The sequence below is a fragment of the Gavia stellata genome, chromosome 18 (genome assembly GCF_030936135.1).
Source record: "Gavia stellata isolate bGavSte3 chromosome 18, bGavSte3.hap2, whole genome shotgun sequence".
Lineage (NCBI taxonomy): Eukaryota > Metazoa > Chordata > Aves > Gaviiformes > Gaviidae > Gavia > Gavia stellata.
In genome coordinates, this window is record NC_082611.1 from 8,476,269 (window position 1) to 8,501,781 (window position 25,513).

The 25,513-nt window shown below is 40.2% G+C and overlaps 2 protein-coding genes across 2 annotated transcripts in view; one reads left to right on the plus strand and one right to left on the minus strand.

Moving 5' to 3' along the window:
* BAIAP2L1 (BAR/IMD domain containing adaptor protein 2 like 1) overlaps positions 1-8,357 on the plus strand; it is a 41,663-nt gene extending 33,306 nt beyond the window's left edge. The window contains exons 9-14 of the mRNA XM_059826506.1: positions 298-448; positions 1,668-1,875; positions 2,190-2,267; positions 2,615-2,780; positions 7,703-7,743; positions 8,260-8,357. Of these exons, the coding sequence (XP_059682489.1) occupies positions 298-448; positions 1,668-1,875; positions 2,190-2,267; positions 2,615-2,780; positions 7,703-7,743; positions 8,260-8,335 (720 nt within the window). The 3' untranslated portion in view covers positions 8,336-8,357. The remainder of the gene's footprint in view (positions 1-297; positions 449-1,667; positions 1,876-2,189; positions 2,268-2,614; positions 2,781-7,702; positions 7,744-8,259) is intronic.
* Positions 8,358-10,209: 1,852 nt separating this feature from the next.
* BRI3 (brain protein I3) lies at positions 10,210-25,111 on the minus strand. The gene is made up of 3 exons (XM_059826488.1): positions 24,946-25,111; positions 23,206-23,320; positions 10,210-10,598 (listed from the first exon to the last, which is right to left on the minus strand). The coding sequence occupies exons 1-3, from the start codon at positions 25,109-25,111 to the stop codon at positions 10,466-10,468; spliced, it is 414 nt and encodes a 137-aa protein (XP_059682471.1). The 3' UTR covers positions 10,210-10,465.
* Positions 25,112-25,513: the final 402 nt, after the last annotated feature.

Sequence of the window (25,513 nt, forward strand, 5' to 3'; positions counted from 1 at the left end):
TATTAGTAAACCTCTAAAAAAAAAAAAAAAGAAAATCTGGAGATTATCTTGGTGTAACTGTGCTATCTGTGGGGGTAAGAAAAAAGGTTATCATAGCATTCCCACTAACAAATATTTATCAAGGGACAGAAGCCTCTTTAAAAACTATTCTATCAGCAATTTCATGGGAACGTGAGGACTTGCTGATGGGTCTAAATATGTATCATCTGGGAATATTTAAGTATTTCTTTCCAGAATGTAATGTTACAAGTAAGTTGTCTCCTCAGTGTTATAATACTGTTGTTTTTGCGACTCTAGATTGGAAATGATTTTTATCCTCATCATGAAAATACATCAAAGGTGCCCCCTGCTCCTACAGGTAGGGCATACACCAGTCCACTGGTTGATATGTTTAACAATCCTGCAGCAGTTCCAAAGACACCTACCGAAAAACTAAATAATTCAGCAGGTGAGTGTCACTTTATTGTGAACTATGTAAGTGTAAATGACATACAATAGTGTTCGACATTATCTTAGGACTTCTTGACTACTATGATGATGTGAATTCCAGGACATAGAGGAGTCGAAAATGGTCTTTACAAAGTATTTATATAAGTTACCTAACAAGAGAAATATGTGTTATAAGAGGAGAAGAATTGTTTGCAGTAAAATACAGGTCAAGGTAGGTAGATTCTATTTTAATGACTTTCTGTATGTCCCTGATTAACCCAGCTTAACTGCTCTTATGACTTCCAATCTTACCAGAAGAATACTTTCTATAATTTTGAACAAGATACATCTGAGTGATTATTTCAGTGCACACAAATAAACATGAACTACTATTACAGTCTTGCTTTGGTTTCCTTTAAGGGTGTGCAGCAGTTAGAGAAGAATGCACATGGGACAAAATGAGCACAATCTTGTATTTCTTTCCTGAAATGTAAAATCCTGTTAAGATTAGTTTCCTAAGTTTGTAATACACTGTTTTTTTTTTTTTTTTTTTTTTTCACTTTCTCTGCTATAGGGAAGGAAGGGAGAGAACTAAGCCTAGATCACAACATAAGAAATGCAGAACTCTTCAATGTGATAATAGCAATTCCAGCATTTATTCCTTAAAAATGCTTTTACAATATATTGTACTGGTCAAATAACATACAATTTTGAGACACCCTTTAAGCTATCTTCTGGTAAACATCTGGTGTCTGGAAGGTGCCAAGTATCTGCAATTCCCATCGATTCAGCAGAAGCTGAGTCTTAAGGCACATTTTCAAATGAAATCTTGGACTTTATACACAGCTAAATTTTTTATTATTTTTTTTTTAGAATGGGAAGTTTCCAAAGGTCTTTTACAGCTGTGAACGTTTAGCATTTGTAATGCTGAAAGAGGAAAGAAGTAGCAAGTTAAAACTTACATAACTTTTTACGCCTGTTGGTTCAACTTTAAGGGGTTGTATATAAATGCACATGTTATTAAGAACTTCATGGTGATAAGAAACACTGGCAGATAATTGAGAGGTGTTTAAGTGGCAACCAAAGCAGCACAAAGTCTCAGAACTTGATTTGCACTTCCATATTCCTTTATCTACTGTTTTTCCTGTTGGACTACTAATTGTATTTAATTTTGTTAGTGTGTGGCTAATTTTCCTTTTTTTTTTTTTTTTTTTTGCTTGCTTGTTATTTTTTGACAGAGAATTCAGATGATGCCAGTTTATCACGTTCAACTTCTGTTGCCACGGGACTAAATATAATGAAAAGGCAAAAAGTGAAGACAATCTTCCCACATACTGCTGGAACTAACAAGACGTTGCTTAGCTTTGCACAGGGGGATATCATCACACTTCTTGTAGCTGAAGAAAAGGACGGCTGGCTTTACGGGGAACATGACTCAACTAAAGTGTAAGATAATCAATATATTGCCCAATTTGAATATGAAGGAAAAACATGTCTCATCAGATTCTGTTAGCAGATATTAGTAAATGGTTTTCCACCTTTTTTGCTGGCTGTCATTGACTGGGGACTTGGCATCTTTCTGTAAGGTAAATCACCACACTTATTTTAGGGAGATTTTGTATGCTAATTGGGTATTATCAGAAATCAGGTCTTTAAAAGTTTATCTCAGTTTGTTGAGTCTAATGTTTTGTCCACTGTTGTCTTTTGAAAGATCTTTCCAATTTTGTATAATATGACATTGAAAAACTTTCCTATTGCAGAAAAGGATGGTTTCCATCATCATATACTAGACCACTAGAAGAACCAGCAGAAGAAAAAGCATTTGTCCCAGTGCCAAGGTAACATTTTGGGTGGGACTTGCAGAAATACCCAAATCTTCTCTAACATTTATTAAAAATGTTATTTTTCTGCTCATGTTCTCTGTTATTCAATATTTTATACAGTAAATACTAACAGTCTGAATTATGATGCCTTGATTACATTAACATGTTTTAATGGTTACACAAAGACCCAAGAACTAGCTTTACTCCAACTCTGTAATTTAGAGTCCCACTGACTTCAATGGGATTGTACGCCTTTATTAACTTTCAGCTTAGGCACTTTTGTGCTTTCCTGGGGCTAAAGGTAAGTGAGAGAAATGTATTATAGGAACTGAAAATGTTATTTGTTGGGTTCTGCCTTGCAGCCCTGCACCAATCCGAAGTATTAGTTCTGTAAATCTTGTGGAAAAAGGTGATGTTGTCCTCCCACCGCCAGACTATCTGGGGTCTTTGCAAACAGATAAAAGAATGGAGTCTTCCAAAGGTACTACTGTTAAAACACCAACCGACAGACCAGAAAATGCAGGTCCGGTAAGTAATCAATACCATGAATCCAAATGTTCTGCCCTGCTTACTTTTCTGACCTACTTAACTGAGCTTTTAAATGAGGCCCTGGAATATTCTACCTTAGCTACTTGCACTTGACTTCAGTGGCCCTTTGATGCGGCTGTCTTCAGGAGTATCATGGGTTTTGGCAATTCAATCCATCTGTAGTAGTAGGAAGGGAGAAGAATTGTTCAGGGATATAGCTAAGAGTACGAGGAGACTTACTCTGCATAGCAGACCTCTTGGGAATGACATCTGTGAAACATGAAAAGAAATTCTCACAGAAAGTAGTACAAATCCATCATTTGAAGTTATTTTAGAGCTATAGGGGGACAGGGGATTTAAAACAGCATAAACTTGGTATTCAGGAATGCTTTACGCAACCCCATGAAAGTTAGTGTTGTTTTTGTGGATGTCACCGAGGGATATATGTAGTAACTAATGTCTATTCAGGAAAACCACAGCTGACTGAAAATATTTTTATGAATAGATAATGCTATATAAAGATACAATTTCTGCTATTTAGTCTCAATTTTGAATCATTGTTTGAATGCTGACTTACCTAATCAAATTAAGCAATTACTAGTCTTTTTCTTGCTGCTTGTTTAACTAAACATTTTGCTGACGTGTATCTAATGGTGATAAATGCTTTTGAGACTTTCTTCAAAAAGCCTCTTGAAGCAGAGATCCCATTTTGATGGCAAAAAACTTTCTGTGATTATATATATATAAAAAAACTATGGTTGTCACTGCTAAAATTGAGAGACTGTAACAGAGTAAGATGCAAAGTTCCATCAGTAGGTACCATAGCAAACTTCTCAGAGGTCAGGAATCCTATAGTTGGCTGCCAATAACTAAAAAATTTACATTTTATTATTTAACAGTATGACTAAAATATTTTGTATATCACTGTAACATCTAAGCAAATTTTGGGTTGTCCTTCTGACAGATGTTTTTGCTTTCTAAGTAATCTGTTGAATCATACAGTAGAAATTGAAGTGGCCTCTGTAAATTTGTACTTTATGGAAGTAAAATTAACTAAAGGAACTTAAAAAGCATAAACTGGAAGTTTTGTTGTATCACATTTTGATTAATGGTGAAAGAGTCCATTTAAGTTCCAAGGATGAAAGAATATTTATAACAGTGCTTGTGTAAAATGGAAAGGCACCAGGAAACAATGGCTGTCTTCAAAGAAGCCTCCTCTCCTTCTGTTTCATTTAGGTCTAGTATTGGGATGTTGGGTATACCTACAGCATTTTTTACTTAGAGGTATTAGGCATTGGAGGGGGTTAACAGGTCTTTGTTATACTGACAAGCAAAGAGAATGAACTGTTTTTAAAATCAGTAAAAATAGAAACATTCACTAAATAACAAAAATCTAACTTCCAATACATCACTGTAGAAAAAACTACCATTGGAAATACACAAGCATGACACAAATTACATCAATTGTCAGTAACATCTGAATTTTAAACTATTATCTGCATTATACAGGCCTTTCAGAAATGTTCCCTCCAGTTGTACTTGGCTTTGTAAAGCCACTCTACAGCTATTTCAGAAGAACAGCTATAGATACAACACAGAGACACGCTTCTACTAACTACTGCCAAAATATCTCTTGCAGATGCAGAAATTGAAACAAAAAAGCATCTTTTCTCTGGCAGGGAGGGGAAAAAAGGCTAGTACTTCTCATTACAGACAAATTTGTGTTCCTTAAAATGCATGAAGAAGTAAAAGCAGAGCTAAGTCTTTTATAACAAAAAGGGTGGAACTTGCTTGACAGGTACTTGTGAAGCTCTCTTCTCAGTTAGAGATATTGCCCCATTTAGACTAGACTAGCGATGTCTTGGGATACTGTTTTTTTAATCTAAATATTCCTATTAAAAGATTAGCTGATTTTTTTTTTTTTTTTTGGTCAGAACAGTCTAATATTAGCATACATCTATTTGAATACAGCATACTTGAATCTCCATTCAAGTAAGAGGTTTTATTCCTCAATAATGAACCTTGTTGTGTAGAAGTACATAATTTGTGCAGTGATGTCATGTTCCTAGGACAATAAAGCTTTTCCAATACATGAAATTAATATCAAGAAATAAGATCTAAATTTCAGTGTTCAGTCACTTTCAAATCAAGTATCTGGAAACTTCTAAAACGATTATGAAGACAGGCATCTATATTTTGACACATTGGTGGTTTTCATTTTTGGACAAAGAAGCAATGAGCCTTAACAATTATGTCATGTCAGATTTATACATTGGTTCATTTATTCTATGGCTAGCTGTTAAGACCTACGGGATCAACATGTCCTTCAAATGCAATTATGTTTGCAATAGTTAAAAGATGTATCAGCCTGTGGAAGTTGCCAAGCAAGCAGTACAGGGAGTTCTTTGCCCCGTGACAAGTAAAAAGGTGACTTACTATAGAGCTTTAAAAATTACTGAATCTGTTAAATTGTCTCAGTATCACTGTACTGTGCTGCTGTCTTTAGTATGGCTAACTGTTCTCAGTCGGTTCTCAAGAGTAGTCACCTTAAGGGTTGTTTTATTTGTTCTGTGGTATTAGTTCAGGGGGTTTAGGAATAAACTTAAGGCTACTGGACTAACATTCTTGTTGAACTGAAAAACCTAGAGGAATGGCAGATTTTTTTAGCTGGCACAATTCTAACTGGAACAGTATATTCTCTTTGGGGGTCAGAATGGGCTTACAGCCTGTTGAGGAGTAGAAAACAAATACATCTTTTTTGAGATTCTAAATTTCCACAGAGAGTGCAAGACAAAAAAAAAAAGGAATTCTGGAGTATAAAATGATGACTACTCTTGTTGAGGTACCACATAACTCATAGCAGCTACCTTTTTACTGTGACCCCATGATTCTTCTTACCTGTTACCGTACAAAATAAGGAAGAGAACTGTAGAGGAGAGTCGCTGCACTTGAACCCAAGTGTTCGTTTGGAAAGTTGCAGAGCTTCCTTGTCTTTCCTGCTTCCGTGCAAGTCACCAATCCCCACACCACCATGAAGCTTTGGAAATAAGCTCAACATTGTACCAGGCTGGTTTGTAGACCCATACAGAATTTACGTACATGTAAACCAGTATGCTTACAGTGCCTTTTATGCAGAAGCAGGAAATGATTCATTGAGGCATCTTATTTTTGTTTCAGAATATACAGAAAAAATAGCTCAGTATTTCAAGGAGGAAAGATGAGGAATGGTTCTTGCGAGTTAAATTGTTCATTCTGTGTTATGTAGGACAGTACTATGCAGAACAATATCAACTAAAAAAGACATAGTAGTTGATGGACCTTTGATAAGGGTTGGTGTTCAGTAAGAAGCAGCATGTAATTTAGGCATTCATTCATTCAAATTAATTTTAAGGGCTAATTAGGCCTAATTCTAAGGTCTAATTCTGTTTATGACTGATGTACATGAGCAATTTCATTGGAATCGCAAGTCAAGCACATGCCTAAGAACCCTGCTGAATTAGGTTCTGAATAAATAGAGGTTTCTTCACCTGCATCATGGTATTGTGAATAGGGTAGCTAGGAACTACTGGTACAACAGATAGTGTACCTGAAAAGGAAAGGCTTCCAGGCCTTGTTCAGCAGTGACATTTTAAGTATTGGAAACAAAATGGCCATATAGACTGAATGATTAATACAAGTCAAGCTGCTACATAAAAGGTGACTGCATGTTCCTGCTTCTACATGCAAGAACGTGTATTTGAATTTTCACTTTGAACTTTATCTGACACCTATTAGAAGCAATGCGCTTAGCCTGCTGTTTGAAATATGTCATTTTGAAGTACGATCATTACTAAAAGTCAGAGGGGAAAAAAGTAGAAATTGTTTGCCAAAACTTCCATGTAGCACAACAGGCCTGTGAAGGGTAATACTTTGCGACAGTTTTCCATTTTATCACACCTGAAACACTGTTTCCTTTAGTAGCACTGTGACAGAGCGACACTGCCATCTTTTGGGTTAGCTTAACTTCACAAGAATGATGTACACTTAATCACAGAAATACGGTGCAAACTGTAGCTATAAAAACAAGTCTCTTCAGACTGTACGCTTAGACATGACACTTTCATTATAACGAAATATTAGCAATAGCTATGCAAAACTATTCCTCCTTTTGTATCACTCCCATACAAACAAAGCAAATTTATGTAGGTACATGCCATCAGCCATTTTTTTGCCTTTTTTACTCACCACCACTACTCAGAAAAGTCACAGGAGATACCTGAACTTGTACTTTGTGCATCAGCAACAGCTAAACACAGTAGGTTGTACAAAAAAACCTCCACATAATACTGATCAGAAATCTGCCCTCACTCCAGGCTTTTACTATTAAAATGTCATTATGCTGGCTGCTGCCTTTAACTTCATGACTTTACAGTTATGTGAAGATACACTAACTGCATTCACTCTGCAAGATCTGCTCCAAGCCTAGTTTTGGCATTTTGCTGTGACAACTAGCAGTTTATAAATTATGCTATAGAAACGGTATGGTATATTTGTGATGCAGGTAGTTCTGTCCTTTTTTTTTTGGGTGATGGCTGCTGCAGTGACATTTCATTTGCTATTTTAACCTGTAAAATGCCTGGCTAGACATCAGGTGATCACCAGTCTTAAACTGGGGGGGGTGATGGAGGGGATGGATACCACACAAAAAAACCCCAAACCAACTAATGCTAACACCATTTTTTAGCTTTAATTTTGATGTTCTGAGATAATCCTCACCCTCCACAACTACATCTCTACAGTTCAACTGAACTACACAATTACAGTAACTAGCTAAATATTTTAACCTGCTTGAATGATAGGGTCTCTTTTCCTTAGCAGGCTAGTGAAATCACCTGTAGCATGTTTTTGTGAATCTATGTAAATATCTTATTTTTCTTTTACAGAAACCTGATATGAATGGCATTATGAAACCACCTTTTCTAAGGTATTTTTTTAAAGCTCTTACACTAATTTAGTTGTGTTGGTTTTTATATTGGCTTATATTATTGTGTTGTGAGGGGAAATAAGGATGTTTTCCCCAAATTACTCTGTGACCTTTCCTAGGCATTGGTAAAACATTATGGCTGAAACTTGTTGCACTTTTCTCAAGAGTGGGTCGCATCAGGTAAAATACATTGCATAGGCCCTTCTCAGAAAAATGTGTGTTTTGCTAGTAGTTTGACAGGGAGCAGGACTTAAACTATGTCTTTGAGGGTTAAAACCAAAAAAAAAAAGTCCAGATCTAACTGGGCATTAACTTCCCAAATTTTGGATCACTGCAAAATGAGTCTTCATATGTAAGCTTGTTTTAAAAATTCAAGTTAAAGTAAGAGTTGCACAGAATCCTTTAATCTAAAAGCAAACTTAGTCTTCAAACAACTTGGATGAAGAAACTGCATGGCTTTAAATTTGGTTTTGTATTGCAGCAAGCCTTACAGTAACTTTGTGCATTTCTTTTCAGTGGAGAAAATCCTTTCGCAACTGTGAAACTCAGACCAACAGTAACAAATGACAGATCAGCACCAATTATTCGATGAATATACAGTCCATCCACATGCACTTCCTCCTTATAAACACCATTTTCAGTAATGACAATTACTATCTAAAACTTGTTCTAAAAATTTATTTAAATGTAATTACTGTACAATAGAATCATACTGGAATGGATTTCTGATTTTTTTTTAAGCCTGTACTTTCTAATGAGGTAATTGCTTTGGGCTAATGTTTGAGCACTTTGCTTGATTTTATATTATGCCTTTTTTGTAGTAGGAATTGTGAAAATACTGGAGATAGTTTGGCTACTCTAGTAAACCAGTGTAACTGATAGCTCACAAATCTAAATCTTTGGCATTATTTGGAAACTGCAATGGTAAGTTCTACAATATAAGCCTGCATATGCCACTTACTCAATAAGAAAAAGATGATTTTTTTTTTTCCAAACAGAACAATGTAACAACTGCCTTATCCCAGAACAGAGAATTGCCTGTATAAAGTGATTATACATTATTTTGTTTAAGAAAGACACCCTAGGTTATAAATAAATATTTATCCTTTAAGAATAGACAATTTGTAATGTTTTGCTTAATGTTCAGATATTAATTTTTCAAGAGTTAATATAAACCTATTTTAAGGCTAATGTTGTACTGTCAACACATTCTTCAACCGTAACTTTTTCTTTAAAACACATTGTCAAACTTCAGTCTTATAAAAAGTCATAATAAAACAGTGCCACCGGGGTTTTTTTTCCTCAAATTCTAATATAAAAAGCTGCCTTTGAAATTATTCCATTACTGCAGCCTTCCACAAAAGAAACACAGATTAAGTTTGAAAATTTTTGGTTAAGGAGCCTAGCAATGGTATAGTACCGTATCTGAGTTAAGTGAAATACAGCTTTTAACTTCAGTCATAAGCACAGTTGTACAGTTTATTACCTCAGGCTCAGACTTTATCTGAAAGACTTTTTCTACAGTAATAATCATCTCAGAAATTTAGCCTGGACTGTTAAAAGCCACCCCTTCACTCTATGTCAGCAGTGGGTACTTCAGCACTATACAGTTCAGGTGGTATTTTGCACCTCCTGTATGAAGTCTGTATTGTAACTACTGCCAGTGATTCATCTTTACTCTAAATCATTCTACTTTACATATGTACATGTTTCCTACAGCATCCCCTGGATATTAGTTTTGTTGTGCCTGCTTGTACTACTATAAACAGTCAATTCAAGTCATGTGAAATGTCTTTCAGTTACTTAATATCAAAAAATAGTATATGAGCATGTGATGGCTGCAGAGGTAGAGTCCACTCATTCCACCTCCTCCTCTCACACTGCCTTTCAAGCTCAAGGCTGAGGACACTTCATTTGCTATGGAACCTTACATAAATACCCCTTATCCCATTTTGAAACACCAACTTTTCAGAAGTATAACTTACACCTGAGCCCATTTTCTAAAGCATATTAGAGGCAAGTCAGCCTAGACTCTGTAAGCATTCAATAATTTGGTATCAGAATTAAATAATCTGAAATGCAAAAATCTTTACTTAGGGCAGCTCATATATGGCAGTGCCCCAGCCTCTCTTTCTAGAGAAGAATGCCCTGCTGTTGTCTGTGAACTAATACCAGCTATAGCAGCCAGGACACTGCCACTGCAGCCCAGGTTGTCCCTACAAGCAAAACCTTCACTAACTAAAATAGGGCTCTTACTGTTTATTAGTACTAGGGCCATTAGCACTTGTACCCCTTTCCTCAAAAACAGCTGATGTGCTTGAAGTCCACCTTAAACCATCTCTTTATTTTTTATCATAAGGACTCTGGCAAATATTTATCCCTCTTTGTAGCTAGGATTACTAACTCCACTTTCAAACTACATGTTATCAGACACATTAGTCACATACTTAATAATCCAGCCACAAGTTGAGGATTGCAAAAGGAAAAGCAGTTTTATTTAGTTGTCAACAGGTGCCACTAAACATGGAAAACAAGTTGGGTTTTCATGTTTTGCAATGCACATGCTCATAAAAGATTAAGTTTAAATTACATGCAAGAGACTAAATTTCTTCACACTTTACAAAACAGGTCTGAAGCAAATAAAATGATTGTACATGACATTTACATTAGAAAGAGTATGCTAACAGTTGTAGCTTCCATAAGCACATCCACGTTTGTCCCCTTAGCCAAAAGCTGCCCCACAATTAGGGCATCTTCTCTGCCTCAGTGCAAGACAGAACAGAATCCCAATTGGAAAGAATACAATGGCACACAAAACACCAAGACAGGTGAAGGTGTCCTCCAACACGCCAACCCTGTAAAAATGGAAAACAGACTCAGTCAAGGACACCCACCAAGTTTGCCCCAAAGTTACCACTCTGATCTGGCAGTCATTAAAAAAAAAAACATTTTATATAGCAAGATAAAACACAAAGAGGTTTTGGAGTGGTTTTTTTTTTTCCTTTAAAGGGCCTTTATTTTCATAGCTTGCAGCAGAAGATTTTGAATTATACCACTTAAAGAAAACCAGGAAAGTTGCAGGTGATCAGACTGTAGATAAGAAGTCTAAAAGGTTTAATTCAAACTAGCTCTTTAGTTCCAGGCACCAACCATTTCTCTATCACTGCAATCCAGGACTGGTTCTTGATCAAAACATAGCCACCACAGCTCTAAGCAGCTGTATCAACTCCAAATATTGGTTACAGTAAGTACACTGAAGAACACATTACAGGCATAGCACCTGCTATACAGTGGGAGCAAGTCCCACACACTCTCACTTCAGAAAGCTTTAACAAGAAAGCCTGTGCCTCTGCAGCCATCTCTGGTCCCTAAAGAATCTGAAAGTCATGGCTCTTCTCCTGTATTCTTACACCCTAGCTCAACTAACCTTGCACAGCAAAAGATCATCCACTCAGGACAGAGACTGTAAGCAGGTATCAACCTTTATACCTTGCTAGCCCTTCTTGGGGTAAAGTTTTTCTGTACAGGTGAGGGTACAGTTTTCTAGAACTAAGCCTTAGTGTCACTGAAGTTTACTGTCACAAAAATTACAAGAAGCCTGCTTTTAAAATAATTTACTGACTCTTCTGGAATGATACAATGCTAAAGATTTAATTGTAGCAGTGTTGTTATACTGGTTATCGCATACCAAACAACTCTATTTCTCAGCTTTTTAGGTCTTCTACAGCAGGCAGCAGTCACACTTGTGTCATATGCTTTGCCTGCCTAGTTTCCACAATTATCCTGGGGTGAACCCTCTGAATTCATTCAAACTCAAGTCTCCCACAGTATACATGCAGTAGAGCTCTTTCGGGGGGGTGGGGTGGGGGGTGGGGGGTGGAAATCCTTGTTTTCAGAATGTTTTGATCTGATGATTTGGTGCTTTTTCTCAGCTTCTTCCTAAGGGAAGGATTTGAATGGGCAGAGAATTGTGTAACACTGGTTAAGGGCTTCTGGCAAAACATCCAGCTCATGCTTTCACTAAGCAGGTTAAAACCACTGCAGACAGCAAGATGCAAACAGGTTTGTTTCAGTCTGTTACTTCAAATTAATACACAACTCAGCAATGTCTGGTTCCTGCAGTATCTTTCTTCAGAGAGTAGAAGTCAACATAACCAACATGCCGAGGGCTAGGTGCACTGGGCTCTGACCAGTTTAGCAGGGCAAGAAGGACTTAAAAAAATTCTAACTGTAGATTTACAGTGAAAGAGTACTCCAAATGTCAGCACTTCATTGTGGAAAGTGCCAATTAAATAAGTGTGGAGAGGACTATGCCAACTACTCACATTCAGACTTCCTAAGTCACCAGAACAGCTCAGAGGTGCAGCACTACTGTCATAAGCTGTTTAACAAGTTTATTTCTGGTAGCTAGAAAAGTCCAAAGGCCAAACACACATCACTATTAAAATAACCCTCAGTAGGTGATCCCAGTTTCTACTTGAAAAAACTGATGTCCCTTTAGAACTGTATGAAAACTTACTATTGATGTCATTTGGTTCCAGCTGAGTCCGAACTGAATGACCACCCTAGATAAGAAATTCTGTTTCGGCATAGTTCTGTGACAGCAGAAATTTACCTGAATTTCAGTCCTTGACTTCCTTCTGAAGTGCTCCCCCAAAATGAAGACAGACAGTAAAACCTGAGTATTCAGACTTAAGAGATTAGAGCAGCTATACTAAAAAGTCAAAATTCAGAGTTTAGCAAAACACTTGAACAAAATGTGTCCTCTTAAGATTCCCTGGTGCAGTGAAAGTCAACAGAAACAAGCTAAGTGACCTTGAAATACATGCTACAAGCAAGGTGCCAAGGCCAACAAGTTGTTACTTCCCTACAGAGCAGTCACAGACAATCTACTGTACATATAAATAGAGTGAAGGAACATGCAGACTCAGAGACCATTTTCTTACTGCAATTGGCTAAAACATTACAACTTGATTAAACTTAAGAACCATTCTCCTTCCCCTCAGCCATCGTAAGAAGTCAAACACTTTTCAAAGTGTTCTTGATATTCTGCTGATTATACAGCTTCATGTTCCACTTAAGCTTTCAACACAAGTCCCCTCCTTTTGATGAACTTTATTTCTGTTTACGGAATTCTTGTGATAAAAGTCGACTTTGTATTTGCTATAAAGGTATTGTCAGGATGCAGCTGATCCCAGCAGTAGTTTTAGTTTCATATCCTCAAGTAACACTCCTTTAAGGCAACAAGTTAAAAGATGTAGACTAATGCTCAAATCACCAAACGGATTCTAGTCTCGGCACACAAGTGTCCCAAAGCTTAGACTTTTGTAGCCTATGCTGTTCATTGGGGCTACTCCTACAAACTCAGCACATCATCACCCCTCTGTTCCTTGTAAATCAGGCATGCACACTACCAGAGCTCCATCTATCAGTGCAAACACTTTATTTTGCCACAGTGTAAGATTACTCTGTAACACTGACATCTGTGTGTCCAGAGAGGTAAGAACAACAAGAGATCAGCTCTGCAGAACTGTTCTGCTTTTATGACAAACTCCCCAGGACTTCAGATCCTACTGTTTTTCCCAGAGCTGGAACATATTTTGTAGAGTTAGTTTCAGTGGTGTAGGTACCACCTTTTTTTTCCCCCCACAGCTCCAATGCACTTCAGGAAAGCCTCCTCAAACATGGAAAGTTGTTTCACCTCTCTCTCCAGTCCCTTTTAGCTCCTATTCCCATACCTCTATCACCAAATCACAAATCCAGGCATCAACATTGGCCTAAAATAAAACTTCAAAAGTATTGTGATACTGCCCAAATCCATAAAACCACCTTTCTCCAGGATGGAAATGCCATATTCAGCACACTGATACAGCCAGCCAATGTTGTAAAGGACAATGGTTCTGGCGTGTCACCCACAGATAGTATTGTTAATACCAGAAGTACTTTAAAAAAACTAGCATTTACTGAGTACTTTGTACAATAGTTGCAGTATCAGTAGTATCTTATTCTCCAACTGAAGAAAAAGCAATGTTTAAGAAATCAAGCACAAGGTTACAGTGGAACTTTTTTCTTTATCAATAGATTTCTTTACATCTTCCCCAAAAGGATATGACAGTCTCCACCAATGAGACCTAAACAAACAGACTGCCATACCAGACAGTTGGTCCAGCTTACCTTCTGGGACTTTGTATTTGATTCAAATTACTGAGCCTTGCCACAGTGAGTTGCTGACTTACAGAATGTACAGACTTAACACACAGAATCCCACTTTCATTTCTGGTATTTCTACTACAAGTTTTAATTTCTGCTACTGACCATCGACTACAGACACACTCAGGAGCAGCAAGAGCAAGCTGCTTGGAAATAGCACTACTGATTGTCTTTGTGATGCAGTTTACCAGAGTTTTCTTCTGTAGGTCAGGTTTGGCAACGCCTACATCTGCCCAGCTGATACTGCAAGCTTTTCTTGTGGGACTGATGAACATAGTTTTGCGTGCCATCAACTAGCCGTTACACTGCTGCTGGCTTGATGACAAGTATGTCCAGTGGGTTTATGAGGGTCAGAGAGAAAGGCATCCTGTACCCCCCAGCTGGCCTGCAACACATTTGTACCTCTATGGTGAAAGTGCTGACAAATTACACTATATGCCAGCAGACAAGAAGGAGCCAGGCCATTTCTGCTGCAAAGCAGAAACTCACCCTTGTGTTGGCACATTCGTCACTGACTCACAGTACTTGCCCTTCATCACCTCAGCAAACAGCACTCAAACTACAGGCACTAGATTTGCTCAGCTTAGTTAATACTTCTTTTTAGTAGCAGAACACTAGACACAGACTAAGAACTTTATAGCCCAGGATTCCCACCAGACCATGGGAGCAGTGCCTGCTTCCCTTCCCCTCTCACCACAGAGCATTCCACAGGAAAGTGAAATACCAATGGGGGAAGCAGTCAGAGGGGATAGTACTGCCAGGCAAAGAAATATGGAAGGAGTTATTGAAAAGTTATGAACAGAACAGCAGTCACTATCACTACTAGAAAAAAGGCAAATATCATACAGGGGCGTATCATGAAGTAAACTTTTCCCATATACTCTGGATTATCAATGCTTCATCCAGACCACTGTATACAGCTTTCGTCCTAATTTTAAAAAGAAAAAAAAGTGGATTAATGAGAAAGTCTCAAAGGAAAGAAAACTAGTAAAGAAAATGTAGCTCCCGTCAACTTACCCTTGCTACCCAACTTTCAAGTCCCAATCCCAAACCAGTTGTTAAACCATTAGCCTGTGCCAGGAAATGTCAAAATCTGCTTGCTACGTTGAGTTCAGAGTACTAACCCAAGCAGAGATGCTTTTATTAGACTGACTTTTAAAGCAGAGTTGAAGAGCCTCCTACTAACCCTTGCTTCCAGAGATTTCCAATTAGCTGTCCTACCTGAGCATATTATTGTGTATTGGGGGGGGCTATATAGCATGGCTTAAGGCTAACAGGAAAGCTCTAGCATAATTCCTTTGCTGTACAACCTCTTTGCCTAGGACATATCCGGACACTAAAATTGTAAAGTTACATTGCAAGTGACCCTCAAAATTAGACTGCAGTTAAAGACTGGAGTCAGTAAACAGGGCTCTCATACTGTCGACTTCATTCACCAGGGAAAAGATGTGCTACTAGAAGTGCCATCTCCTGGGAAGAATCTGCTAATAGGACTGAAATGCAAAGCAATTCAAAACTGTTTAGATAGCCAGACTGGTTACAGATCCAGCGACAGAAAGGACACTAGCATTCAACCAAATATGGCAAGCCTGGATGCAGAAGTTGATTATGGCAATTCGTACTCGTGGAAATGCATGAAATGCTGAGCACCCTCAGACCAAATAAAAATCAGCAATAGAAGCTCAGGAGGTGAGGCCTCTCCTTTTCCCCCTCCACAGGTTAACCCAGTAATATACTATGTGTACCAAGAGCCTCAGACATAATCTAGATGTTTCGGAGTAATTAAAGATTTAGGCAGTTTTCAGTACTACAAATCCAGCCAAGAAAGGCAAAGTCCCTTTTCCTGGCATTTCAATTACACCAAAAATAACATTACTTCGGGAAACACATACTAAGTGCAGTACACAGCACATTAAGGCTATCATACTTCTTGCTGTGTTTTGCTATTACACTAATGCCATCTTTTTCATTCACACAGATTGAGCATTCCCTTCCTGCAGGCATTCAACTCTTGCTTTGTTAGTGTTTTAAAATCTTCTCCTTGTCTCTTAATAATTCCATATTCAGTTCCTGCCCTGAAGTCTGCCTTTTTGACAAGTAAGCCAGTGTGTTCAGTTAAGAGTATAAGCGGGCTAATTTTGCCCTGACCTTAAAGAATAAACACACTAATTGAACATTAGAGAGGGACCAATCAGGGTACTTCTGGTCAGCCCCAAGTAGCTGCAAACCCAAGCACAGACAACTGCTGTCTAACCCATTACAATCAACCCTCTTAATCAGCTTGCAAGGCCCAAGTCTATTGGTCAGCAGATGTCCCTGACACTTTAAATAGAATTTATTTTGAACTCCGTTCCCCCTAAACAGAGTTATTCAGGAAGTGTTTTGTAGTAATGCAAAATGCCAATTAAAAAAAACAAACAAAAAAATCGCCATCCATATTCAACACCAGAGCCAGGGAAAAGGACCAGCGAGGGATGAAGCCAGCCACAAGAAGCACTGCTGGGTCAGCAACAGAGGAAGACCAGGACAAGTACAGCCAAGCAGCAGACCGAGTCAGCTACAGGCAACACTCATCTGGAAAGCTTACCAGAACTGTATCCGCGTGACCTCCACCACAACATACCTGTTATTTCAGAGCCAGTTCCTATCGCATCTATAGCGGTATGATTACTACTACAGCATTAGCTACACAAACACTTTTTGGCCTCTGGTGATTTGTGTCACCACCTAATTTTGGATGAACACTTATCCAATCACTGCTTAGCCAGTTACTAAATTTAGAGGGAGAAATAAGAACTTTTTATAAAGGAGAATACAAATATTTTGGTTTTTGCTTGTGTATCTTACCTGAGCTTCAGAGTAATTAGACACTCCATATTCAAACTGTAGATTCACTAATGTAACCAAACATAAATTTTGTTCTACAGCATAAACCACATAAAAGCTGATTATAACTGCACCACTCCCAATCTAAAAATAAAGTGGAAAGGTTTATTTATACTGCAAGCAGCATCTTGGATTTAAGCTATAACTGCAGCTTCCAACTCCATAAGGTAAGGTCAATTATTTCACTGACAAGTATTTAAAACCAAATTACTTTTCAGATAACCCCCTTCTTGAAAATAAATCTTAAAACATTGGTATCTTAAGTCAAATGCTCAGGATCAGAGGGCCAATAGTGAGATCTGCAGACACAGCATCAGTACAATTTAACACGTGCATTTTTAGACTTCACACTACCTCACAGTATTTAAATGTGTGCTTATCAGCTTTTTTATCCCTTACAAATAAACTCAAAAGGTCATCCCAGCTAATCAGAGACAGTTTGGTTGTACGACAAGCTCTGCAAGACCTGAAAAGAAACTACACTTCACTTAAGGGTGTCTCCAGCTGTCTTTTACACAGATACTCCCTCACTGATCAAGCAAGTAGAATTTTCAAATCAGTACGCCATCTCTCCTGCCACCGAGGCCGGTTGAGTCTTTAATTTTAGATTTCAATGGAAACTTTGGAAGCTGCACACCAAATCTTTAATTCTGAACATATAAACGAACGATAGCTTTTCTTTATGTCTGTCCTAGCTAATGCAACAACAGCAGCTAGGTTAAGCATGTTTAAATTTCACCTGCAAGCAGCAGAAGAAAAAGAATTGACAGTTATATATGCCACTACTGAGTAAGCATGGGACGCTAACAGTTTTGAGTTTCCATTAAGAGAGGTGCCAGCTCCTCTAGGCTCAGCTTGAAGGCATATTGAATGGTTGTTGATCCGTATTCACAGAAAGGAGCCCAAATCTATACACAGCCACTGGCTCGCCCTCCTCAACACAAGCCATACATATATGTAAAAACGCCATTATCCTTAAAAGTCACCTTCAAGTAAGAGACACCACAGTATTTGCAGATTTATCTGAACTTCCTTATGCTTTAGGCCCCACTTCCTATACAGAAGGCTGGCTGCAGAACCAGAGAGATTCTGGCAATGGGAACAGCCTGTATCTAGCTGTTGTCTTTCTTGAAATGCCCACAAATCACCAGCCTTCTCTAATGCAGCAGCACCACTGCTTTAATTCCAGTTCTGAGAACACACTAAGTAAGAGACAAGCTTCATGGCTTCACACCAACAGCCTAGCCTCACAAATGAGGCTACGCATGCCAGTTAAAATTCTCTGTAGATGGTGGACATCTGTCCATGATGAACTAGACTGAGACCTGGTGTGGCTTTTCCTCACTCCTCTGCATACACAGGCAAATCAGTATCACCTCTGGTTACCAACAAACAAGACCAGTTTCCTCCTCTCACCCAGACCAACTCATTGCTACAAAGAAATCCTAATTACCAGAGTACAGACACCAAGACAAATGGTGACACTAATAACAAGTGCTATCAACTCAGGCCCAGTGACAGACTGGGCATTAGGGACCAGATTATCATTTTTATATGGTCCTATTAGGGAATACATTCCTGCTGTATCTTATTAATTGCATGAAGTCTCATTTATTAGAAAAATGTGTTTTGATTATTGTCCACAAATCAGTTCAGACCCATAGAACAAAAATCCTCAGAAACAGCAAGAGCTACGTTGTTCTCACTTGGGACCCTGTTAACAGGCTTACCACCTCCTCTCTTCTGGTCTTAGGTAAGAGACTTCCTGCTAAGCAGCTGCGTGCCTCTGCTGTTAGGCTGAGGGGAAAGAAAAAAAGTTACAGCTATCCTAGTCAGTAATTCCAAATGGCAGACTCATGGCATCTGCTCAAGTCCGCTGTACCAAGGCTTTCTTCTTTGCAATCACGTGCATAAGTCACTGCTGAATTTCATGCCCTGACTGCTCCAACCACCAAATTACAGCGCAGCAGGGATGAACACCCCGGCCTGCCTGAACAGCATACGTTTACGAAAAGCTGCAAACTGTAGTATAAGGGAGCTACACTGATTCCCAGCACAGGCTGATCATCTTTGTGACTAAAACCAGTGTCAGGAGCTGCTGCACTATTAGAGCTATTCCTCTTTACAGCACTTGAAATGGTATTTCAAAGTTGGCTTTACTCACGAGATTCAAAAGGATCTCTAGCATGGCAGCCTGCTGTTAGAAACAAAAAATCTGCAGGTTTTCCTCAGAATATCAGACATGCTTTCTAAATAGCTACGTCTTTTTTTTTAATTCCTTGCATATTTAACCAGTACATATTATGAAATTATAGTAAGAATATTTACATAAAGCTTAAATGTAGTTGCTGTGAATAACTATAGAAAAACTATATCCTGAAGAACCTTCTATCAAACCACACACAGCACTTGTAATTGAAATAATTGAAGTAAAACCAGAAGACTGAAATTTTGAGGTACTCTATCACCTAAGTGCAATTTTCCCAGAGCCTGTTCTCTCAGGAGAGATGCACTTAATTGAAGAAAACAAAATTTCAGTCAAAACCTGATAACTTACTACTTTGTCAGGTCAGAAAACCTCCACTCAAAAGAAAAACCAAACCCAAAAAAACCAAGCCACTGTGGCAGGGAGAAGGCTGTAAGAGATCTGAGAATAAACACAGTTTTAATCAAACTTGTCTCATCTTCCAGTCCTGGAAGAAGCTTCAGTGTTATTATAATTTGGGACCCCCTACAATACTTCTCAAGCAGATGTTTCATAATTGTCAGAAGAGAAAGCCGCCACGAGGCAGTGGCGTTATGTCCTTTCCCCCACCCTTTCTTCCAAACAAATGAATACGTGTTAAACAGGAAAATAAAAACCCAACAGGGTCCATCACAGGCTCTGTCCCAGATTTTGCAAACATCAGATGAAGAGAATGTTTTCACGAATTTTTAAAGGGATCTTTCTTCTATTCAGTAATAGGAAAGCAAACATTCCTTTGCAGTTTGTTCTACTCAACAACCCAAGACGGGGAAAAAGAAAATGAAAGTGACCACAAGAGAAGCAGCCAGACTGCACTGTCCAAGCTAAAAAGATAATTACACCTGGCTGAATCTCTGAAGTTAGTGGCTGTAATGACTCAATCTGTACTTGGGAACATAAAATAGTTTAAAAGCATCCTTAGATGTCAACTACAAGCAATAAAGCTAACAAGATTCTGCAACTCAGTTTAATTCTCTGCACATCAGGGTTGGGATAAGAACTCACACTAAGACAACAGGACTACAACCACCCAAGACACTTTAATAATGCAAGGAAGGATGGAACACACATTAATACTGAAGTCTGTAATTAGAAAGCAACACTGACCAATGATGAATTAGTATGATCTGACTAATGAATAACTAAGCAAGAGGTACAGCTTGCAAGACAGGAGAGTCAGCCTCAGATGCAGCAATGCTTCAGAGATGGAAGAAAAAAAATGCAATTACATAGCGACCAGGGGCATACTACCTACTTGTGGAGAGGCTACTTTGGGAGATACTTTGTACTTTTTATTACTTCATACCATAAATCAAGCCTAAAGATCGACTGTACTGTAGCTAGCTTATTAATCCCAAGATCATTCGTGACTGCAATAAAATAGACTCTACCCAAATAGCAGACCAGTACTGTGTATTTCTCCTCAACACCATATATTTTAAGTTGGAAATTGTTTTGCTTTCCATTAGCAACATTCATAAATGCCATAGTGTAAAAGACTGGTTTGTATTTCTGATGGTAGAAGTCCTCTCAATGGGCTTTAGCCTACTCTATCAGTTACATTATTCCACAGCCACAGCCAAGGCTCTTTCCTGATAATCTAAAGCAGATGGACTTCTCTAACAATCATGCACAGCATCAAATCAGAAGAGTAACATAATGACTGACTTGGCAGTTTAATAACGAAGTTTTTTATGTACCATTAATAGCTTTTTATCTTTATCAATGCCCTTTCAACAACTTTTCTGTTCAGTGTTGTATTCAGAGTGGAGCTGCATGTCACATTCTTTATCAAATAGGTTTCAGGCCAAGGAAGTAATACAGAACTATGTTTAAGGTCTTGAGAAGTCAAAGAGGATTATGAGCTCTTTCGCTAAGAGAAGCAGCAGCGTAACCTTGCAGAACATGAACCCTGACCCTTCAGGTTCCTGTGACTATTTCTAATAGTGTGCTTCCCACCCAGCCTCCCTGTCCTTTCTCTTGAAGAACCAGACTATCAATTCCTTAACTAGTCAAAAGACAAGCAATCTGAGATTTTTCCCTCCTACCCTGTCACTTTGACTCTTCCTCTAAAGACAATCAGGAAAAAACATAGTGATACTGCGAAGAAGGCTACGGCACGCCATTACTAGATGCAGTTACTCATCCTAGGGATTCCCTGATCAAGACTATTTCAGAAGTGCTGAGAAGAGTCCTACAGTTTAAGCAGTGCAGTATTATGCCTCATAGTAATCAACGTGTCATAGTTCTCACACCTCATTTTTTTTTTTTCTTCCACAGCCTAAAACAAAACTTGAGGATCCAAGAGTAAACAAGGGTTTTGTGGAGGGTATTTTGCTTTAGGAAAGAGTCTGCAACGCACAGAGCACTGGGTACCTCCAGCAGAGCAAGTCTGATACCTTAAGAACACTATTCAAGTGAGGTCACTTACAAACACCTTATGAAAGACAGCTCATTTTCCCAAATTTGGCTAAAGTTAGCTATTATGCTTGCAAATGATTGCTTCAAAGGTGTCTCCTAGAACATCCCAGGATAACTTCCAGAAAAAAGAAAAAACCCAAAACCCTAAGAACAGCAGCAAGAGTCTACCGATCTTAAGTTACTGCAAAGACCACTTCCATAGTAAAAAGTTTTGAGATTTATCGGGTTCAGGGACACAAGGTCTGTATAAACACACTACCTGCCTTTTACCAGGCAACGCATAACATCTTTCCTGTCTTCTGGTTGAGCTAAAGCATAAGCATTTTAATTTAATTACTCACGTGGCAGGATCTACCACATCCTCTGAACAGCGCAGCAGTTGCTTTCCCTCACTGTTTAAAACATACAGCTTCTAGATCAATAGCTCTAGCTGGTACAGGTTTTTCAGCCTTAACTAGTGGCATTTCAGCAGGCACCTGTTTTTACATAGCACCACAAGATACTTCTCATTTGAATCCACCTTTGAAGACAGGTACCAACTCTCAGACAAACACCAATTCTAACAAAACCAAAAGGTATCTGGGGGACAGCCTCTGCTACTATGACAATCTCCATCACATTCATCACACTGAAACCAGGTATCATTTCAGCTACTCTAGCAAGTCTGTTTCCTACACATTTTGAAATGGATAAGCGACGGCTCAGACTTGCTGAATATTAAGCAAGTCTTCACAAGGCCTCACAAGAGGCCACAAGGGTAACTCCCATACATTTTAACGGAAGGGGAATGATTCTGCATTTGAGTCAGAGCTGGCCAGGCACACCAGTGCCTGAACTGCACCAGCAGCAATCTGGCTGCCCTCACCCATCAGCTAATATCCTGGGACGAGAAGAACTGAGAAGTGCAAAGGGACTACAGCTGACTTACAGCACTAATGTGGAAACAGAGTGCCTCCTTCCTTTTTTTTTTTTTTATGGCTGTTGATCTCTGAGGGGAAGTTGTTCTTTTGTTGCAACTCCAATAGTGACCACTTTTTCTGGTTTTCACCACTTCATCAGATTAACACTTTGAATCAAATGTATTAATCTCCCTGTTCTTCTGCAGTAAAAGGACTTTTAAAGTAAAGAGATCTTTTAAAGCCTGAAGATACTGATGTTTTCAACCAATACTGACAATCGCCCTGCCTGGTTTTGCACAGTCTGGATGTTGGTAATGTGGATGTGCACCACAGCGGCGGAAGCCCTTCCACAGGACTGCCAGATAACCAGAAGTGATTATGGCCAAAGATTACAGAAAGTTTCACAATAAAATCATGCTACTCACTATCACTGGGCATAAACACATCAGAAGAGACTTCCTGTCATCCTCTCCCCCAAGAACTGACCCTTAACATCTGTGACTAAACTGCCTTTTCATTTGAAATACCACGTACAGATCTTTCTCCACCACAAAGAACAGATTCATGTTCATATATAAAGTCTACTGTATTAACTATAGCAGTTGTCACGAGCCCCTTAGGACAAGTTCATACTACATAAATTAAAGGACTCAACTGCTAAATTTTAGAGCTTGTTGAATTAATTAAATTCTAATACACACACATACAAACTATTGAAAACCAAGGAACTATACAGATACCTGTAATTTAAAAAATAAAACCCAAGACTGAGTTTATTGCTCAACTAGAGAGCTATTTTACCTGCAGGCAGGACAGCCACCAACTACTACTACAGAAGTTGTGGTAGCAGGCTGTTGAATAATGGTGTACGTGCTCGAATAGTTTGGCTGTGATGTCGGTGGAGGAACAGCATACCCTGAAATAAGAAAAAAACCTCAATCACCACACATAAGGCATAAAGAACAATTATAATAATTAAAAAGTATGGAAACAGAACATGGAAAAAAATAAATAGAAATGTAGTCTTGATTGAGCACTTTAAGAAGCTCTGTCAAAATCAGAGTTGGAACACACTACTCAGCACATCTAACAGCACTTCATAAACCCAAGTATCTGACACAATTTAACCATCTAAAAAGGACACTGAGCTAATAATTAACTTTGAGAATTTGTTTCAATGCTGTTTGAGCACTAGGGAAAAACAGTTTAAACAAACAATGATCACAGATTTCACTTCTGGACGTTATGGATCAGGTATGCCCCACTCCAGCAGGCAAACTAGTTGAAAAAGACTAAATCTTCCTCTGGTGTCCAACTTAAGCTCCATATATTAAGTTTATAACTGGAGAGAGATGTAGGAGTGATAGTATGCAAGTGGAAAGGCAGCAGCCTGCATAGCAGAGAAAACAAACCTTTCAGAAAACCCATGTTGTTAGCTAGTGAAGGTGTCATTTTAACAGCTGTACTTAGAAAACACAAGCCTTTAACTACCGCATAAATGTTAAAAAAAATTTTAAAACCCAAACTTTTTAAAGGGATGGTTAGATGTATGCAGTGTAATCATACAGTCAAGGTACACTTTGCCCAGGTACAATCCATTTTAAGCTTCTCTCCCAGGGTACGGTTCTCAGATTTTCTTGAATAAGTCATGCATCTGCAAAGTCCACCAACCTCACTACTTAAAATTAAACTGAAAATAATCAGTAATATTTGTATTGTAGGAAAATAAGCTCCAAGTTACTAGCAGGAAATCAACCTATGGCCTCAAGAGTCAGCCCAATGCTTGATGACTGGGGTCTGTGTCTGCTGCATTCAGTGTATTTTTTGTAACTTTTGAAGCATTCCCTTAACTCTGCAGAGTCTTTCCCAAGAGTCTACTTCTTTCTTCGACGGAGGTTAGTATTAATTCAGTTAACAAGAGTACTGTACCTACTCACCTGCTTAAGTGTCTCCAAGACTACCGAAGTGTATCAGAAAAAACAAACATTAACCAGAGTACAGTGAAGTGCATGCAAAGACAAGCGCAAGCCCGGGGTCTGTTTCACTGCTAGCGCGGCTGTGCCCCTTTGCCACTGAGGTGGCAACCCCCGGCACCCGAGGGACGCACGCAAACCCGCTGGCTGTTCCGGGGAGGGCAGAACACCAGCACGACCTTACACCTCAGAGCGCCCGGGGAAGGAGGGGAAAGGGAGGTGGCGCTTTCCAACACCTGGATCCGCCGCACGCCCTCCTCCCCGCACTGTTTTTAGGCGTGAAAACTGCAACGACCCGACCGCCTCGCTCCTGACAGGGCAGCCCCAGGCAAGAGAGGCTCGAGAGCTTCCCCCGCCCCGCTTCTCCCGGGCAGCCCCTCCGCGGCGCAGGCCACGGCCCTTCTCCACAGCCCGCGGCCGCCCCGCTCCAGCCACCGCGGGGCGAGCCTCGCCGGAGCCGCCCCCCGTCCCAGCGGCGGGGGGAGCGGGGCGCAGGCTCTCCTCCACACGGCGGGGGCCCCCCGCCCCCCGGCTGGCGGCCAGCCCTCCCCCGCCGCCTCAGACCCACCTGCGGCAGCCGCGGCGCCCGGGTAGGGGTAGGGCGGGGGCGGCTGGAAGCCGGGCTGCGGGGCGGGGATGGCGCCGTAGTTGCTCTGCCCGTAGTCGTAGCCCGCGCCCTGGGCGGCGGGGCTGTAGGCGGGGGGCCGCTCCTGCAGCAGGGGCTTGTTGTCCATGCTGGGGGGCGGCGGCGCTGCCTGCCCGCGGAGCCGAGCGGAGCGGCGCGGCGAGCGCCGGGAGGGCGAAGAGGAAGCGGCGCCCTCGCCTCAGCGCCCAACTTGGCGGGCGCCGCCCCTCCGCCCCGCCCGGGGGCGCCGGAGCTCAGCGGCGGCGCGAGCGCCCCGGCGGCGGCGCCCCGCGCATTCGGGGCCGGGCGCGGTGGGAGGGGGGGGAGGAAGCGGCTGAGCGGCCCCTGGCGCGCGGACGGCCCCTCCCCGAGCGCCCCGCACCGCGCGGGCGGCCCCGGCTGCTGCGCTCGCGGCCGGTCACAAGACTGCGCCCCACGTGACGCCGCTCCCCAGCGGCGCGGGGTGACTCGCCGAGAGGCGCAGGAAACCCTCGGCCTTAAAGGCGCCGCG

Excerpts from the sequence above, each read along its gene's own strand:
- BRI3 (XM_059826488.1), bottom strand. The coding sequence starts at position 25,111 with ATGGACAACAAGCCCCTGCTGCAGGAGCGGCCCCCCGCCTACAGCCCC. Across the intron at positions 23,321-24,945 it reads GGGCGCCGCGGCTGCCGCAG|GGTATGCTGTTCCTCCACCG; the intron begins GTGGGTCTGAGG and ends TTCTTATTTCAG. Across the intron at positions 10,599-23,205 it reads GGTGGCTGTCCTGCCTGCAG|GGTTGGCGTGTTGGAGGACA; the intron begins GTAAAATAGCTC and ends CCATTTTTACAG.